At 37.1% G+C, this 15,128-nt stretch overlaps 1 protein-coding gene and 1 long non-coding RNA gene across 8 annotated transcripts in view; one reads left to right on the top strand and one right to left on the bottom strand.

Annotated features, from left to right (window-relative positions):
- Positions 1-15,128, bottom strand: part of LOC117085485 — a 96,182-nt gene that overhangs the window by 43,930 nt on the left and 37,124 nt on the right. The window contains exon 1 of one of the 3 annotated variants that reach the window (XR_004437975.1): positions 9,248-9,363. The exons of 1 other annotated variant lie outside the window; for it this stretch is intronic. This is a non-coding gene — a long non-coding RNA (uncharacterized LOC117085485). Of the gene's footprint in view, positions 1-1,769; positions 2,126-9,247; positions 9,364-15,128 lie in introns of those variants that run through there. One more of the 3 variants, XR_004437973.1, reaches the window with a different exon arrangement.
- The window catches only part of MTHFD2L (methylenetetrahydrofolate dehydrogenase (NADP+ dependent) 2 like), a 147,677-nt gene that overhangs the window by 119,023 nt on the left and 13,526 nt on the right, over positions 1-15,128 (top strand). For 3 of the 5 annotated variants that reach the window (XR_004437970.1, XM_033214439.1, XM_033214434.1), the window contains one exon: positions 2,122-2,247. The exons of 1 other annotated variant lie outside the window; for it this stretch is intronic. Coding sequence is in view for 2 of the 4 variants with exons in the window: in XM_033214439.1 (XP_033070330.1) it covers positions 2,122-2,247 (126 nt within the window). In the remaining 2 variants the exon portion in view is untranslated. Of the gene's footprint in view, positions 1-2,121; positions 2,248-15,128 lie in introns of those variants that run through there. One more of the 5 variants, XM_033214436.1, reaches the window with a different exon arrangement.

Genomic DNA, 15,128 nt, shown 5'->3' with positions numbered 1-15,128 from the left:
ATTTTGAAATCCTAGAAAGGAATATACTAAAAATACAAATACTTATTTTCTTTGGATAGTAAGATAATAGTGATTTTTACTTTCATATTAAATTTTTATGTATTTTCCAAATTTTCTACAGTGGACATATAGAACATCACTATCCAAAAAAGATAAACATTTAAAGTTTTTTTTTCCATTTTGTAATTTTCCTGGGAATTAAAATCAAGCTCACACTTTCCTCTATTTTGAAAATTTTGCCATTTGTTCATTACCATTTAATATTCTCTGAGATGTTATAATAATCAGAGGGAAATTGGGATCTTTGCCATTAGCATAGAGGCTGGACAATAATAACTATTTTATGAATACTTTTATCTTGACATTTTTTTCTGCAGCTATACTCAATGTATGTCTTCTTTTTCTATTGGATACCAAGAAGAAACAGGATTTTATGACTATTTGGAGCAAGGCATAGTACCTACGTGAGAACCAATAAAAAAGACAAGTTCTATATCACAGGTTAGGAAAGCAAGGGAAAAATACATCTCAAACATTGGTGACTCTTCTGTTATGTCACTATGAGACTAAGGAAGCTATCCCACAGCTACATCTATGTTGACATTGACCATTTGTTTATAGCCTTTAAACTCTTGCTAGCAGTAAAAATCATGTTACAAGGTAACATTTAAGCCATCTGTAATGCTTAAATGGATAATACAGATGCTAGAATGTCTCTAATAACACAGTGGGTAGGCTTTTCCTGCAAGAGATCTAGAATCTGAATGTGAGCAAATAACCTACCAGACACCATGTCCATCAGAAGCATTGTGATAGAATAATAAAGATGAACACAGAGTCTTTGATGCTCCTCCCACTGAGAAGTGGAGTCTCTGTTCCTCTTCCTGATCTGAGTGGACTGTGTTACTTCTTGACCAATAGTATATGACAGAAATGACATTATGCTAGTTTCTCGGTCCAAGCATTAAGAGGCTGGTAACTAATACTTCTTGTCTCCTGGAACACTCGCTCTTGGAAACCAGCTGCCATCCTGTGAGAAACCAAGCCCCATGGAGAGTTCATGCATATGTGTTCCATTGACAGCCTTATCTATGCTCCTAGCCAATCACAAGCATCTGCTGCAACCATGTGAGTGAGTCCTTTTAGCCTGTCGTGTCTTTAGATGACTCTAGCTTCAGACAGTATCTGACTCCAATTACATGAAAGATCCTAAGCCAGATACATCCAGATGAACTCAGTCAACCCACAGAACCATAAGACATAGTAATAAATTGTTGCTTTAATCTACTAAATTTGTGGTTGGATTGTTCAATGTTATTTTTTAAGAAACTGGAACATTAATCTTAGCTGGTACTGTTGTACTTGAAACAAAATTTTAAAATAAATGCAGGAAATAGATGATGACATGAGATCTCTGTAGATCTATCTTTTAGACTGGAACAGATCAATAGTGAGGAGAGCTTACTATACTTTACACCTTTCAGAATCATATACAGACATTGTAATCCAAAGAAACCAAGAAAAAATAAAAAAGAAAGCTCAAGATAGCACTTAGAACTTCATGTTTGGAGTTGATGAGATGCCATTATGAGTATGGCATTTTACTGTTTACAACAACCCTGGGGAATGTTAATTATTATTATGCTCATTCTTTTATTTCCCCCTCCCTTCCTTTCTATCTCTCTCCCTTCCTCCCTCCCTTCCTCCCTTTCTTTCTTTCCCTCCTTCCAATTTCCAAGTTGCTTTCACTGTGCTCCACTCCACCATACCTCAGCAGGAGCCTGTCTCATGTCCGCAATCTCCCCATGCCATTCATAGTATGTGACATGCAAAAGGATGCTGCTCAAGCAGGTATCCCTGTGATGTCAGATGAGCGATCTCTGAGGTGAGAGGGTAGCTCCTGCAGGATTTCATCCTCAGAAGCCCTTATGTGCTGCTTTAATCGTCTTTGTTCTTCTCTCAGATCAGAAATGATCAATGGCCTGTTTTTTAAGGAACAACATATTACACACACACACACACACATATATGTGTGTGTGTGTATATATATATATAAGCCTACCAAAACATATATATAAACATTCGTTATGCTGAAGGACAAACAACTCTTTTTGTTTTCAGGTATTCCAAAGTTGATTACGTCTGATATGGTTAAAGAAGGTGCTGCTGTAATTGATGTGGGTATCAACTACGTCCATGATCCAGTGACAGGAAAGACAAAATTAGTTGGAGATGTGGACTTTGAAGGTAATAAGCCAATATCTTTTGATAAGTTAAGATTAAAAAAAATTCCACCTTACATATTTTAAAAATAGAGAAATTTCATTTATGGGGGAATTATTAACTTATTAATCATCACCTCTTTCTTCTGAGGGAAAAGAGTTCAATCAGACTTAAATATTTACTTTCTCCCTCCCTCTCTCTTTCCCTCCCTTTTATCCTTCCTTTCTTCCTTTTCTCCCTCTCTTCTAATTATATCATTAATATTTGGTTTAGGGATCAAATTTCTTGTAGTACAGTTTTTATTGGTAGAATACAGCTGGCCTTTTATAGACCTGGGCATTGTTTTGAATTTTGGGAGTTGTCATCTTACTCTACGCTTAGTCAAATATGCTCTATTCTCAGCCATTCACTCTTAGAGCCAGAAGGCACCTTAGGGTGTGTCTGCCAACCTTAACTATATTTCAGATCTAGGTAGTTATCTAGATAGTTGAAGTCAGTATTTTTCACTTGTGTTTTAGAGAGAATAAAGAAAAGGAACTAAGCTAGTTTTTGTGGTCAATGAAAGATATAAGGCAACAAATACGTAGCAGTAAAAAAAAATTCTAACCCGGTCTTCTCTTTACAAAAGGGGAAACTAGGCCCCAAGACTGATGTATTTCTACGTGCCTGACCCTCTAATCTGATTTTACTTCCGTTATCTTTGTCAGATATTTACCTACATTCAGATTTTCAGTGTAGCCTAGGAGTCTTAGATGTCTATGAAGGCACAAATATGGTAAAGCAAGTGGTGACATTTTTATGTTAGAAATATTTTTTGTATAAGACTGATTATTCTGGCCAAAAAATACAGTGCCACATCAAGAACTTCATTAGTTATAGATGTGCCCTTCTTACAGAGAAACTGAAAAGAATAGGTGGTGCCATTTTAAAAATAATTTAGATTTTGAATTTTCACTTAGAACCTGCTCATCAGCTGATAGTTTACCCAAATTCTAGCATATTGTTGAATAAAATAGAAAATGCAGTTAGAAGTGTCCTAGGATACTGGCCTTATATATGTGAGATTCTAAGATACATCAGGGACCAGATCCAAGTAAGCCATTTGAGCCTAAAAGAAAAAGAAAACCCTAAGGACACATATGTGCAACAATGCATGCTAGAGACAAAATGGTGTAAATAAGAGCAGAGTACAGATGTACCTTACCAAAGAAAACACTGCTGCCCTCATTGGCTGTAATACATAGTGTCCCTGGCATGGTTGGAACTCTATTCTAGCAGTGATGGCTTTTGACATGAACATGTGTATCTGTATGCATATACCTATGTCTGTGTGTGTGTTGTGTACATGCTGAAATCACTAGGGGATGACCTCATTTATTTATTTAATGTTTCATGTTCAATCACTTAGGTCAGATATGGGTAACTTTCTCAACTTGAAAGAGTAAAGTGCATTTTATTTTAAAACCTGGCCTTATTTATTTTATTTACTGTCCTTCTGTTTCTTGATAACATTATACTTACGCGTTCATTGCAAAATTACCACATTTGTGATGCACCCAGATGGCACTGACAACATGAGATAACCAGCTTGAGGCAAGAAAAGCAGGGATGTTTGCAGTTCACAGCCTTGACTGCCTGTAAGGCAAGCTTACCCAGCAGTTCAGTTTAGCACGTTTTATAAGACTCTTCTTTCATAAAGTATTTTTTTGGTCTCATATCACTTCCATGCTTTCTTATTTTTAAGTAAGAATGTTTTTTGCTGAAAGTAAAAAGTATTCTGAAAGCAAATTTTACATGAGCATTTTTCGTGGGTGTGTATACTTAGTAGCACATATAGATAATCCATGTCACATGAAGTCTAACTTGGTAATGACTATTAAATCAAGTTGTAGTTCGGTGTATCTAAGTATATATAAAACATTTAAAAAGGAAATGGAAAAGAGACAGAGATAGGAGATGAACAGGGCTGGGAGACCTAGCCTGTTGCCCTATAGCTTTACCACCTCACTAGCTGTCAGTGTTATCAGTTAAATGATAGCAATTATATTAGTGGCTCCATTCAGCTCTACTGTTTGGGGTATCTTGGACATCCAACAGAGCATTACCAAACAATCATGTAAAAGCACAGAAACTTTCACCTGGAAGGTCAAGATTTTCTAATCCTATCATAAAAGACACCCATATTATTAGTTGTATCTAGCTTGCCAGCGTGCTGGTTCATGGAGCCAGAGTACTAATGAGGACCTGGACTTGGTAAAGAAGGCTTTGCCAGTGAGGCCATGACTCAGCCACCCATAGGAGCAGGCAAGTGATAGGTTTTGACATGTTGCTCTTCAAGTTGTTCATCAGGACTTAACCTGAGGTGAGGGATGATCCCCCAACTGAGAGGGAGGAACTTTAAGATGGGTGGTGCTACAAAACTCGTAAGTAATATTTGGCTTCAAATTGCCACAGGGAAAGTGTGGTGGCTGCTTTGTGAGTATCGGTGAAAAGTTTCACTATAACTATAGCCAAGATAAACAAAACAGATATAGATAAAATCAGTTGTTGAAGTAAATTGTCCTTGCAAAAATATTTGTTTCATTAGTAAAGAAAACTAGGTGACTCAGTTAAAGTAGATAACATTGATGGGAACGATTTATCAACATAAATGAGCAAAATGGCTGTGATGAAAAGGATGACAATGTCCCAGAGGATGTAAAAAACTTCACATTAAAGGAACCTGCAGAGAAATTTCATGCCATTGAAAGGGCAAAGGATAAAATGTTGGAAGCTGATTCATACTTAGAAAGGAATCTGCCAGTTCACCAAGGCATAGAAAAGATGCTTGCTCCTAATCATCAGTTGTATGACCAAGAAAAGGCAAGAACCATTCAAACTATACTTCGCAAAATGTTTACAGAGAAAAAAACAGTTCAGTTCTCAATGTTTTCAGCATTTTAAGTTGCATTCGTTTTTAAATATTAGTTTAATTTTGCTAGTAGTTTTACTGTTAGTGAATACTAGTTTTACTATTAGTTTTACTACTAGTAAATAGTAATATTTGTTTTACTATTATCAGTAATATTAATTTTACTGTTATTTTTAATCCACTATACATTTATAAAACACAGTAAGAGAACTTTTAATGTTTTGACAAAATAATTTTAAAGGTCACTAAACAAATATAATTTCTCCCATTGACTATTAAAATTGCTTCGCACTGTTTCAACAGTCATCTTTGTGGTCTTACACTACTGTGAAAATTGAGCACTGCCTGTATTTTTCTCTGAGTCCAATTGAATCTCATAAAATTAGTGATCATATAGTTCAAATTAATATCCAATGCCATAATCACTTCTACTACATGATTATTCAGTTGTTTGGTTACAGTTTCTCACTATTACTATTACTGTCCAGGTAGGTTGTTCACTGTGGAAGGTAATGTGTGCTAAGCACCTTGCTAACCAGTATGTTCTTTTCCTCAACATACATCCAAGTTAGGCCTTTCCTGCAATGCCATGCCTCTCTGGATGTTTTGGGAAATAAATAGGGCTTTAAAGTTATTACTAAATTGAAGTGCTATTTTGTTTTGTATTGATTTCCAATTAAGAACTTGATAGTTCATCAATATGTCCAGCTTCTGACAAATGCTTAACATTCCTCTTCTGTTACTTGAACATACTTCCTCCCTCCTAACTTATGACATTAAAAGAAGAAACAGTATTTAAAAGCATCTGTGATAAAATTATTTTGCATGTCTAAGAATTATTTTTCATTACTAATAATCATACAGTGAATAATCTATTAATTTATAAATTTATATTTGCTATATAGATTATTACTTTTTACACTTAGGTATACCTACTTTCATGGGCATTTTTTTAAACCATTTTCAATTGTAGCTTTGAAAGAAACTTCATACACTTCTGACAAAGAAGGCTGTATTCTCAAAAGATATAAATGAGATTATGTGCTATGAGTAGTAAATAACTTCTTATGAGTAACACATCGGAAAATAGTGTGTAGTCCTAGACTCAAAAACTCATAATTGTACTGTTCTTAATTCATCAAATGGATTTGTTCAGCTGAACAGTCTAATTAATTACTTCCATACTGTTAATTCAATTAACCGTGCCCCCATTTTTTTTTTTTTTTTTTTTTTTGAGACGAGTCTCGCTCTGTCGCCCAAACTGGAGCGCAGTGGCCGGATCTCAGCTCACTGCAAGCTCCGCCTTTTGGGTTTATGCCATTCTCCTGCCTCAGCCTCCCGAGTAGCTGGGACTACAGGCGCCCGCCACCTCGTCCGGCTAGTTTTTTGTATTTTTTTAGTAGAGACGGGGTTTCACCGGGTTAGCCAGGATGGTCTATATCTCCTGACCTTGTGATCCGCCCGTCTCTTAACCGTGCTCTTATAGATGAGTTCTTGGGCCTCATTTATTTCTCATAACTAACACAAAGACATTTCTCTACACTTTTGAAACTGTAGTAGCTTTGCTTCAATTTTATGATGCTTCCTGCAGGGATTGAAGTGGAATAAGAAGAACTGGAGTGTCTCTTCCCTGTTGTCTGCCATCTCTCCTCCCTGTCTTCTAACTCTGACAATACTTTTCACTCATTGGTTTATACTAAAACAAGGAATAAAATAAGACAGGAAATAATTGGTGTTGTAAAGAAAGCGAAAAGATAGGAAAGAGAAATGGCATGTAGGCATTTTTGTTAAAATCAAAATAGATGAGATTAATGTCTAAGAGTGACTTTTGTCTCTACTGTCTTAACATAATTGGATAGTAAAATTTAAAGTGATAAGTCTTTGTAAAGGTGATAAGTCTAATGTAAAGGTACATTATATTGTTGATGACACTGGTTTAAATTACAAAAGTAAAGAAGTCACACTTTATGGAAAAGAATGTCTACTCCTCTAAGGCAAGTGACATTATCATTATATTTTGTACTAGAGTTCCTTCCAGATATTTTATGTATGCATCAACTATATAGTTTGAGGAATATATATGACTTATGCACTTAAACTTGTTTTACTGATTTGCCTTGCTGAGGTTCTGGTTTATGGTTATGTTCAGTGAATGTATCATTTTTGGTTCACCCTTTCTCTATTGTTAAACTCTTAGGTTGTTTCCATTTTTTCCTTTTAAGTATTATACTTGAGTATAGGTGAAGGGCTGTAACAAAGGGAAACCAAAATGCATTTACTCAAGATAATTTGGCTAGCCAGGCATGATGGCTTACACCTGTAACCCCAGCACTTTGGGAGACGGGGGCAGGTGGATCACTTGAGTGCAGGAGTTGGGGACCAGTCTGGCCAATGTGGTGAAACCCCGCCTCTACTAAAAATACAAAAATTTGCTGGATGTGGTGGCACACTCCTGTAATCCCAGCTACTCAAGAGGCTGATGAAGGAGAATTGCTTGAACCTGGGAGGCAGAGGTTGCAGTGAGCCGAGATCGTGCCACTGCACTCCAGCCTAGGTGACACAGTGAGACTCTGTCTCAAAAAAAAGATAATTTTGCTATTTCCCACAAAAGTCTGAATTAGGGAGGCAGTCAATGGAGTTAGGCAGCTATGCGTCATTCAGGGATACTGTTTTCTCCTATCCCACTGTTTCTATTAGTTTGCTATAGCTGCCATAACAAAGTACCACAGACAGAATGGTTTATACAACAGAAATGTACTTCTTAAAATTCTAGAGGCTGAAAGTCCAGGATCAGGGGATTGGTAGGGTTGTTTCTTCTGAGGCAACCTTGCCAGATAGATGGCCATTTTCTTCCTGTGTCTTCTCATTGTCTTCCTTCTGTATGTGTCTATGTCCAAGTTTCCTCTTCTTAGAAGGTTGGATTAGACCCCATGCTAATGACCTCATTTTAACTTAATTTTATTTTTAAAGACCCTGTCTCCTGAAACAGTCACATTCTGAGGTACTGGGGTTAAGACTTCAACTTCTGAATTTAGAGGGAACACAATTCATCCCGTAACACCTTTCCACCTGAGTGTTTTCCTTATCCACATGGTTGAAGTTGAATTGCCTCCTCATTTGTGTTATCTTCTAAGGAAAAGTGAAAGAGAGAGCCCAGAACAAGAAAATCCATCTTTAATCAAGTTCAACTAGAAGGTACATGCATCACATCTGCTAGCTTTCTACAGACCTGAATGTAGTCATGTGTGGAGTACAAGGGATGTGGAATCCATAGTCTCTGAATGGGAGGCTATACTTTGGTAAATAATAATCTACCATTCACGTAAGAACTTGAAGACTAATCCCTTACTTAGGGTAGAAAAGAAAGATATTTATTTATCTAACATCCACATATCATTCAGCTTACCTATCCTAAATTCATTTTGTTCTGAAAACCTCAGGGAACAATCTCATCATTGTCTGATTGCTATCTAATTGGTTTCAAAGCATACTCCACTTACTAACTTTTTTCTGGGGTTTTGGTGAAATCCTAGTGTCACTGAAGTTATATCTTGGCTCAAATCTTACCCTGAGCTTTCCATAGATCTTAGATACAGAGATTTGCAATAAAATTTGTGCAGGTATTACAACCTCACCTAAATGTCTTTAATTCTAACTAAACTGTTTATTATTCAATCACTGATAGAGATTTGATACTTTTTGACCATGTCATACAATTTTGACAATTGTGTCAGGTCCTTTTGTGACTTTCATTTTTTATATCTCTATCTTCACTGGATTATTTTCAGTCTCTTGATTATTACTGTTTTTAGGATAGCCCTTCAGATTCTTCAAATTCGGTTCATTCATTTAGTTGTTCAATGCTATTAAGCATTTGCTATGTATCAGGCATTTTTATAGTCACTTGGGATACAACATTGACCTAAAGAGACAAAGTACTTACCCACCAGTAGCTTCCATTTTGGTTAGAGGAGACAGATAATAAACAAATACATACATATCTATGTAACAAGGCCATGTCTTAGTGATACAAAAATAAAACAAGATAAGAGGGCTACAGAATAATGGCATGGAATTTCTTAGAAAGGGTGGTCAGGGAAGGCTTATACTAACCTGAACAAATGAAGAAGGGAGTCATGTGGACAGATGAGGGAGCAGCATTCCAGGCAAGTGGAGCAGCAAATGCAAAGACCTTGAGGGGGGCCTGCTTGGTGGTTTTTTTGAGCTGCAAGGGGGCCATTGTAACTGAAACAGTAAGTAAGGAAGTGAGTGATAGAGAACAAAGTCAAAGAGGTAGCAGCAATCCCGTCTTATAGACCAAGGAAGGATATTTGGATTTTACTCTAAGGCAGTGGAAATCCATTGGAGGATTTGGGGCAAAGAAATGACATTTGACTTGTATTTTAACAATGCACTCTGGCTACTGAATGACACATAGGCTGTATAGAGGTTAAGGGTATAAATAGGAATAGTTGTTAAGAGGCTATTGTAATTATCCAAGTAAGAAATGATGGGGCGTGGAGCAGCTTATAATGGGTGATGATGTTAAGAGGTGGTTAGATGGTAGATATAATTTTAAAGGAGAGTTGAAATGATTGGCTAAACAATTAGATATGAGGGAAAGAGAATAATCAATCAAGTATGACTCACAGGATTTTGGAATAAGGAAGAGTGGAGGTGCCAGTTCTGGAATCCTCTTGAGATGAATCTTAAAGGTTCAGTGAATTTTACTGAAGTATGCATATTTAGGGTAGAGAATGGGCAAAAGAGAGGAAGGGGCTCTTTCCTGGTAGAGGGAACAGAGAATCAAAGGAAAGGAGGAAACATTATAAAAGGCTTTATGTGTTCAATAGCAGGCCCAACGTGGTCTGTTGAAAGAGGGAAGTATGATATTGTATACAATTGTGAATTTGCCCCAAATATCTGGTGCCTTATTTTGAATTTTTCAAAAGAATCTCCACCAAGCAGGAAATCTCCCCTATAAAGGGACCTTTTAATTTGAGACTCCATCTGGCCAAACCATTCCTCAGAATTCCAACCCAACAGTCAAACATAAGGTCAGGAAAGGGTTTGGAATTAAATAGAAGCTCAGTATCATTCTCCTAAGAAATTACTAGAGATGGGGTGAAAACTGCTGGAGTGCTTTGTAAGCAGCTTTCCGTTTATGTTTTCTTTTAATGCTCTGCATTTGAAAGTTTGGATTCATCTTTTACTCCCTGCCCTTTTTGTATTATGTTCAACCTTTCATCAAAGACTGTGCTTTGGAGTCAAGATAACTTGGGTTTGGATCCCAACTCTACTGCTTAAAACAATTGTGATCTTAGGTAAATTATTTTAACAGTCTGAGACTCAATTATATCATCTAAAAAATTGTGATAATTCTATCTTATAAAGTTGTGAAGATTAAATGAAATAATCACCTTACATAAGCTAGTTAATGTAGGTGAATTGCCAAGCATAATGCCTGGTGAAAAACTGTGTGTGTGTGTGTGTGTGTGTGTGTGTGTGTGCGCGTGTGCGAGAGTGCACAATGCTCACGTTTTCTCTCCATTCCCACTGAACTACTAATCCAGAAGTATACAACTTCACACTTCAATTACCACCATCCTTCTCATTACTTTTCTGACCTAAATTCTCTTCCAGTGTAGTCTGTTCTTTGCCCAACTCTTATATGAATCAACTTTAAAGCACTCATGCTTATTCCCATCTTTTCCAGACTCTCCTTACAGGTTTCATTTGCCTTACTCATCTTGCTCTTAATCCTATCCTTTCACTTTTACTTAGTTGTTCCTAACTAGATTGGATGCCTCTGTAAGGTTAGCTTCCTATCTTATGTTCATTTTTCTTTTTCTTTTTCTTTTTTTTTTTTTTTTTGAGATGGAGTCTCACTCTGTTGCCCAGGCTGGAGTGCGGTGGTGTGATCTCCGCTCACTGCACCCTCCACCTCCCTGGTGGAAACAATTCTCCTGCCTCAGCCTCCTGAGTAGCTGGGACTACAGATGCACTTACCATACCCAGATAATTTTGGCATTTTTAGTAGAGACAGGGTTTCACCATGTTGGCCAGGATGGTCTTGATCTCCTGAGCTCGTGATCTGCCCGCCTCGGCCTCCCAAAGTGCTGGAATTACAGGCGTGAGCCATCGTGCCTGGCCCATTTCTTTTATATCTCTGTCCCACACCAGATTTCAGCCTTCTTATTCAGGCCACTGGTTATTTGTATGAACATTCTCTGTATTTAAAAACCTCTGGCGTCATTCTTACATTACAGAAATACTCCCCTCAAGTTAACTTAATGGGAACAAAAGCTTTCTTGCAGAGTAACAGCAAATACATCATTAATTCAACAACACATATTCATTAATGATACATCCATTGATTCTTCATTGATTTACTCAGCACTTATTTTGTGAGTACTGCTTCATACTAGGCACTATTTGAGGTCCTGGGTGTATCGTGCACACAGTAAATAAAGTACCCAGAATTTATGTTTTCCAGATTATGCAAAGTAAGCTTATTTGGAAAGTAGTTTTGGCACTGCTTTCTCCCAATTGTGTGTTCTACAACATGGGAAAGTAAGTGTATATAATCAGTTTCTAAGTAAACAAGGATGGTTTTTAATTGTATCACTTTCACAAAACTATTAATCTGTGATTACAAAGAACCAAATTAAAGTGACTCCCAACCACCTCAGTTTTCAGTGTCAATCATTTAGTTTGATGATATGGCTAATCAGTCTGACTCAAAACATCTACATTTTGTGGTAGATGATTATAAAGTAGTTCAAAGCTCCAGCTTTTACTATAAGAGAAGATCTTATACTTTAACCCAGAGGTAACTTGTTCCAATCATTTAGAAAAGTTGATGAACATTGTAAAAGCCCCTCTGGGAGATTGTTATTAACACTGTGATCATAGAACCCACACAGATCATTTCACGAAACAGGTAGAACCACTGATGGTCACTATGAGATTCCTATCATCAGCAAGCCAGCTGCCTCCATTGTGGCTTACAACATGGACAGAATGTTTACTGTGAAGTCTAGGTCTTTGAAATCAAGTCAACTTCTAGAGACCTCTATTTAGTAGAATGTCTTTGACATTGGATCATCTGCCTTTGTAGAGAAGAGTTAAAGTTGAGACACAAAAAATACTTTCACAGGAACAAGAGAGGTGACTAATGCCTCTGCAAGTTTTTCTTCTTTGCTTGAACTGTGATGAGGTTTTGTTATTTTTTTATTTTTATTTTTTTATAGTTGTTTCTCAGCGATCCATATTAAAACCAAATACCTATGGAAAGGAGATTTTTATCTGCTCCTATCTTGGGTTGATTATGGCAGACTACAGAGATTAAGGCCCTGCCAAGAGATTTGGAAGGTACTCCAGAAAGCTTTATCTAGTTTACAGATTTGCCACTCTGATACGAATGTTCAGTGACTTGAGGAAAAAGGGATTGGGGGGAGGGGAAAGGATTGGAGAGGATGACAAGAGTATATGATGATCTTGTATTTTTGAAGACATCATGAAAGGGAGATATTTTTAGTAATTTTCCCAGCTCTCAATAGAACTACCAGAAATATCATAGCAGTATTGTTGCTCCTGCCTACTAAAATGGAATCTGACAATGACAGCTAACAGCATCCACGGTGAGAAAGAAAGTTTCACTGATATGTCATAGTTAGAGTTCACAGAAAGCAATTTCAGGCCTTCTCCAGATGACTGACTTGCTATTTGGTTCCACTAATCGTCTTCTAAGTGGTATGAGTGGTATTTTTTTTCTAAGTGGTATGAGTGGTATTTTTTTTCTTTTTTAATGGTTTTTTGAATAGGTTTTTTTGTTGTTGTTTTTTGTTTGTTTGTTTTGTTTTTTTTTGAGACAGAGCCTCCCTCTGTAGCCCAGGCTGGAGTGCAGTGGCGCGATCTCGACCTCGGCTCACTGCAAGCTCCGCCTCCCGGGTTCACGCCATTCTCCTGCCTCAGCCTCCCGAGTAGCTGGGACTACAGGCGCCCGGCTAATTTTTTTATTTTTAGTAGAGACGGGGTTTCACCGTGGTCTTGATCTCCTGACCTCGTGATCCACCCGCCTCGGCCTCCCAAAGTGCTGAGATTACAAGCGTGAGCCACCGCGCCCAGCCTTGAATAGGTTTTTAAATTATGCTACATGTGCAGAAAGTGCAGGTTTGTTATATAGGTATACATGCGCCATGGTGGCTGGATGCACCCATCAACCCCTTGTCTACATTAAGTATTTCTCCAAATGCTATCCCTCCCCTTGCCCTCCACCTGCCGACAGGCCCCAGTGTGATATTCCCCTCCCTGTGTCCATGTGTTCTCATTGTTCAGCTCCCACTTATGAGTGAGAACATGCGGTGTTTAGTTTTCTGTTCCTGTGTTAGTTTGCTGAGAATGATGGTATACATCTATAACACAGATTACCAGATACATAGAGATTTAACTTAATATGAAGGAAAATAAAACTTAGCCACCCTACAAATACAAGTTGCAAAGTAAATAGTTGAGAGAAGTCCTTGTAGGTACAGCTCACCAAGGTAATGAAGTCAACACAATTTGTACAGAAATATAGATCAGTCTCATACATTTCTACCATATTAGGGTAATAATCCTCTCTATTTCATTACTGACCACAGGATGCCATGATAATGAACATCTCAATATATTTAAAAAACTTGTAGAAGCCTAAAGATTCATCAGCCAGATAAATGTAAGAAGAAATATAGTAAATTCCCTCTGGAGCACATGATTCCTGGTTGCCTTCCAAGTTTAATGGCAAACTACTGACTTGTTAAGGAGCCCTTTGCTCTCTGGTTCACCATGCTTTTAAGTGTCATTTTTCTATCAACCATATGAGAAAGTGGAGTGTTTTCTGTATTATCTCCTGAGTCATACTATTTCTCCTGTCCTATGTTATTCAGGTTTTTCTGGTTGTTATTCCTGTACTTCATTTTCCTGAAGCTTGTCTCTCCTTCATTAGAGTGGATGTTTGAGAGGCTACGCTTAAGTGGCTTGCATTTAGAAGCATGGGAAAATTCTTCAAGCATTTAATTTAGACAATTACATATGTATACCAGGAAGATGAAATTCACATGAGAGAAGTAAGAAATTTTTGTTCTGCTGCCTTGCCACAGATAAAGAATCATCTGTCTTCTTTTTGGGGGAGGGTGTTGATTTTAAAAAGTAATTATAGCATTGTGGAGAACTGACATGGGCCATAGAGTAATTCTTTAAAAGAGACAGTGAATCAGACAAAATGGAAAGACAAATAAAACAATACTATAGGAACATGAGACATCAGTTCTTCTTTCTCCACTCCAAAAATAAATTTATAGAGCACAAATATATTCTTTAACTTTGCCAGAATATACAATTTCCAAAATATACTAGCAAAATTAATTCTGCTTAGATATATCTGGAAATGCCATTATTTGGGATCTTTGGAGTATATATAATATACTGAAGTAGAAATTTACTATTTGCCAAGGAATTAGAGAGTATTCCAACAAAGTATCTTAAATAAGAATCTGAATTGTTCGGTTCTTGACCCTGGGAACCTGAGAACATAAAGTTTCCAAATGAAGCAATGACAGAACACACCAGCTGGAAACACCCTGTCATGAAGGATGGATTGATGGTGCCAAAAGATTCATGACCATGTACTTTCTATTTTATTCTTACTTAAGGTTTTAAAGGGCATTTTAGTGTCCTTTATGTTGCTATTAGTATCCTTCACGAGTAAATTTTATGTACCCTGTCATCTATGCCACCCTTGGATTTCTTTGGAGGCGTTAATAAAAACTGGATGATTGGTTTCTTCCATCATCTCTATCATCACCTCAAATTTTAAATATGAAAGAGCCTCTGCCCTGTACCTATTGTTCTTATACTGACGTTGAAAAATGGTTGTCTTCAAGCAAGAATAATGTAAATGATGTCAAGCCAAGTCTTAATTCTTCCTTTTAGAAATCTGAAGCCAATAACA

The sequence above is a fragment of the Trachypithecus francoisi genome, unplaced genomic scaffold (genome assembly GCF_009764315.1).
Source record: "Trachypithecus francoisi isolate TF-2019V2 unplaced genomic scaffold, Tfra_2.0 Lachesis_group1, whole genome shotgun sequence".
In the NCBI taxonomy this organism is placed as follows: domain Eukaryota; kingdom Metazoa; phylum Chordata; class Mammalia; order Primates; family Cercopithecidae; genus Trachypithecus; species Trachypithecus francoisi.
This window is presented reverse-complemented; position numbering and strand designations above follow the sequence as displayed.